General features: G+C 39.0%; 1 protein-coding gene across 1 annotated transcript; it reads left to right on the top strand.

Annotated features, from left to right (window-relative positions):
• Positions 1-642: 642 nt before the first annotated feature.
• Positions 643-1,920, top strand: LOC126682775 (glycine-rich cell wall structural protein 1.0-like). The gene has a single exon (XM_050378533.2). The coding sequence runs from the start codon at positions 643-645 to the stop codon at positions 1,702-1,704; it is 1,062 nt and encodes a 353-aa protein (XP_050234490.2). The 3' UTR covers positions 1,705-1,920.
• Positions 1,921-2,523: the final 603 nt, after the last annotated feature.

The raw sequence follows: 2,523 nt of genomic DNA, 5'->3' as shown, positions 1-2,523 counted from the left end.
TTTTAAGTCGTGGGCTCAATTTTTTTTACAAACACTCCCTTTTTTCAATATTATCCGTTTCAAACCAATTTGATTTTTTAATTTAGTTTTATTTGTGACAGAAATAAACTGATAGTACTATAAATTTACTTATAAGTCGAATCAAGTAGAAAAGATAAATATTCTATAATATCAAACCGAAATCAATCATGTTTATAACTTCTTTTTACGAATAGCCTAGTTTATATGTAACTAACCCTAAGTATCATATCATATTATATATCTATGCACAAAACAGTAAACAATATGAAATGAATGATAATCAAATGAATGGCCATTAGAATTGCTTCTATAGACATAACTAAAATCAACACTCATTGGCTCATTAACTATACATAAACACACTGTGATTTGTTTCACATGTAATGATAAAAAAGAATTATAAATATGAGTCGGACATCACTAAAACAAATTAGAGGATAAGAAAAGATAATTAGGTGCTAATTAAACTGAATTTAGATGGAATGTGGGGGACAGCCAAAGCACATTAGTGATAGTGTAAGATCATGTGTGTTTCTCTATTGGACCACTTTCTGGGCCCCATCAAATTATTTCATATAAAAAATTACGCGCTATTTATCCTTATAAATACCACATTTTTGCATGCATTTTAAACATATTTACGGGTGTCTAATATATTTTCCTATGACGACTCACAAATTTTGTTCAGCTCTTATTTTTTTGTTGTTAGGTTTGGCACTATGTTCTGCCAGAAAATCACTTCTTTCACTTGAGGGACACGTTTATGGTGGTGTTGTAGCCGGTGGTGGTGGCTCGGGTGGTGGTGGTGGTTCGGGATATGCTGGTGTTGGGGAACATGGTGGTAGCGGGTTTGCTGGGGGTGCTGGTAGTGGAGAAGGTGGTGGTGCTGGATATGGTGGCGTTGCTGGAATAGGTGGTGGAGGTGGTGGTGGTAGTGGTGGAGGTGGTGGTGCTGCCCATGCTGGTGGAGCTAGTGGTGGTGGTGGTTATGCTAGTGGAGGTGGTGAAGGAGGTGGTGCGGGTTATGGTGGTGCTAGTGGAGGTGGTGCAGGAGGTGGTGGCGGGAAAGGAGGTGGTGGGGGTGCTGCATCTGCTGGAGGTGCTAGTGGTGCTGGGTATGGAGGTGGTGGTGGTGAAGGAGGTGGTGCTGGCTATGGGGGAGCTGGTGGAGCTGGTGGAGGAGGAGGCGGTGGGAAAGGAGGTGGTGGTGGCGCTGCCTCTGCTGGAGGTGCTAGTGGTGCTGGACATGGAAGTGGTGGAGGTGAAGGTGGTGGTGCTGGATATGGTGGTGGTGGTAAGGGGGCCGGTGGAGGAGGAGGAGGCGGTGGTGGAGCTGGTGGTGGAGGTGGAGCTGCATCAGGCGCTGGAGGATATGGAGGAGGTGAAGGAGGTGGTTCTGGCGGAGGCTATGGTGCTGGAGGTGCTGCAGGACATGGAGGTGGAGGAGGTGGAGGTGGAGGTAGTGGTGGTGGTGGTGGAGCCGGTTATGCCGCTGGAGGAGCTAGTGGAGGTGGATATGGAAGTGGTGGAGGAGAAGGAGCAGGTCATGGAGGCGGAGCAGGTGCCTCGGGTGGTGGAGGAGGCGGTGGTTCTGGTGGTGGAGGCGGCTATGCTGCAGGAACACATGCAGGAGGAAGCGGTGCCGGTGGTGGAAGCGGCGAAGGTGGTGGCTATGCTCCTTAAGAATACATTATCACGGCCTGCTTATGATTATCTAGACAAGAAATGTCAATATAAAATAAGGAAACCCTTAATATGTGTTACTATAAGAAAGCCAAATGGTTTTTCTCATAATTGTCTAAATTAGTAAGTAATTAAAATGAGCTTTTGTTTTAAATTGTAATGCTTTGTGCTATAAGTAAATGAAATTAATTTAAAATATATGATTATTGGATATCACTTCATAGTACCTTTAGATTCTTGTATTAGTATAACGATACTAAATTCTGCAATTTTATGATTATAAAGCCAATGGGACAATTTATTATACTAGTTTCGCATTACGTGCTATGCACGTAGCTCGTAACGTAACTCGTTAATGAATATTTTAGTAAATTTATTATAATTATATCAATTTTTATTTATAATTGATATTAAATTAGTTATGAATTTTTGTAAAAGTAAATATAATATATTCGGTTATTAAATTTGTTCCATACTGAATTTATTCTTTTTTTAATTTTATAATAATTATAATTAATAATATATTGACCAAATACAGTATTTTAATTTTATAGTTCAATCAAATTAAAAGATAGGTATTCCTACTAATTTGGAGACAATTTAGTTATTTTTTACATGCTAAAAACTAAATTGAAGATAAGTTAGCTACCCATTTAATTAGGACTTTAATTATAATAGTGATTAATTAAATAACTAATTAGTTAATGACTATAAAATTCTTATTTAGTACTAAACTGAAAAGGATTATTCAGTAAATTTGTCTGCCTTCTCCATCCGTGCTTTTATATATAGTATATATATAGATTGGTGTTTATTTTA

This window comes from Mercurialis annua, linkage group LG5 (assembly GCF_937616625.2).
Source record: "Mercurialis annua linkage group LG5, ddMerAnnu1.2, whole genome shotgun sequence".
NCBI classification, from domain to species: Eukaryota; Viridiplantae; Streptophyta; class Magnoliopsida; order Malpighiales; family Euphorbiaceae; genus Mercurialis; species Mercurialis annua.
Note: the sequence above shows the minus strand (reverse complement) of the source record. Positions and strands in the feature narration are given on the sequence as shown.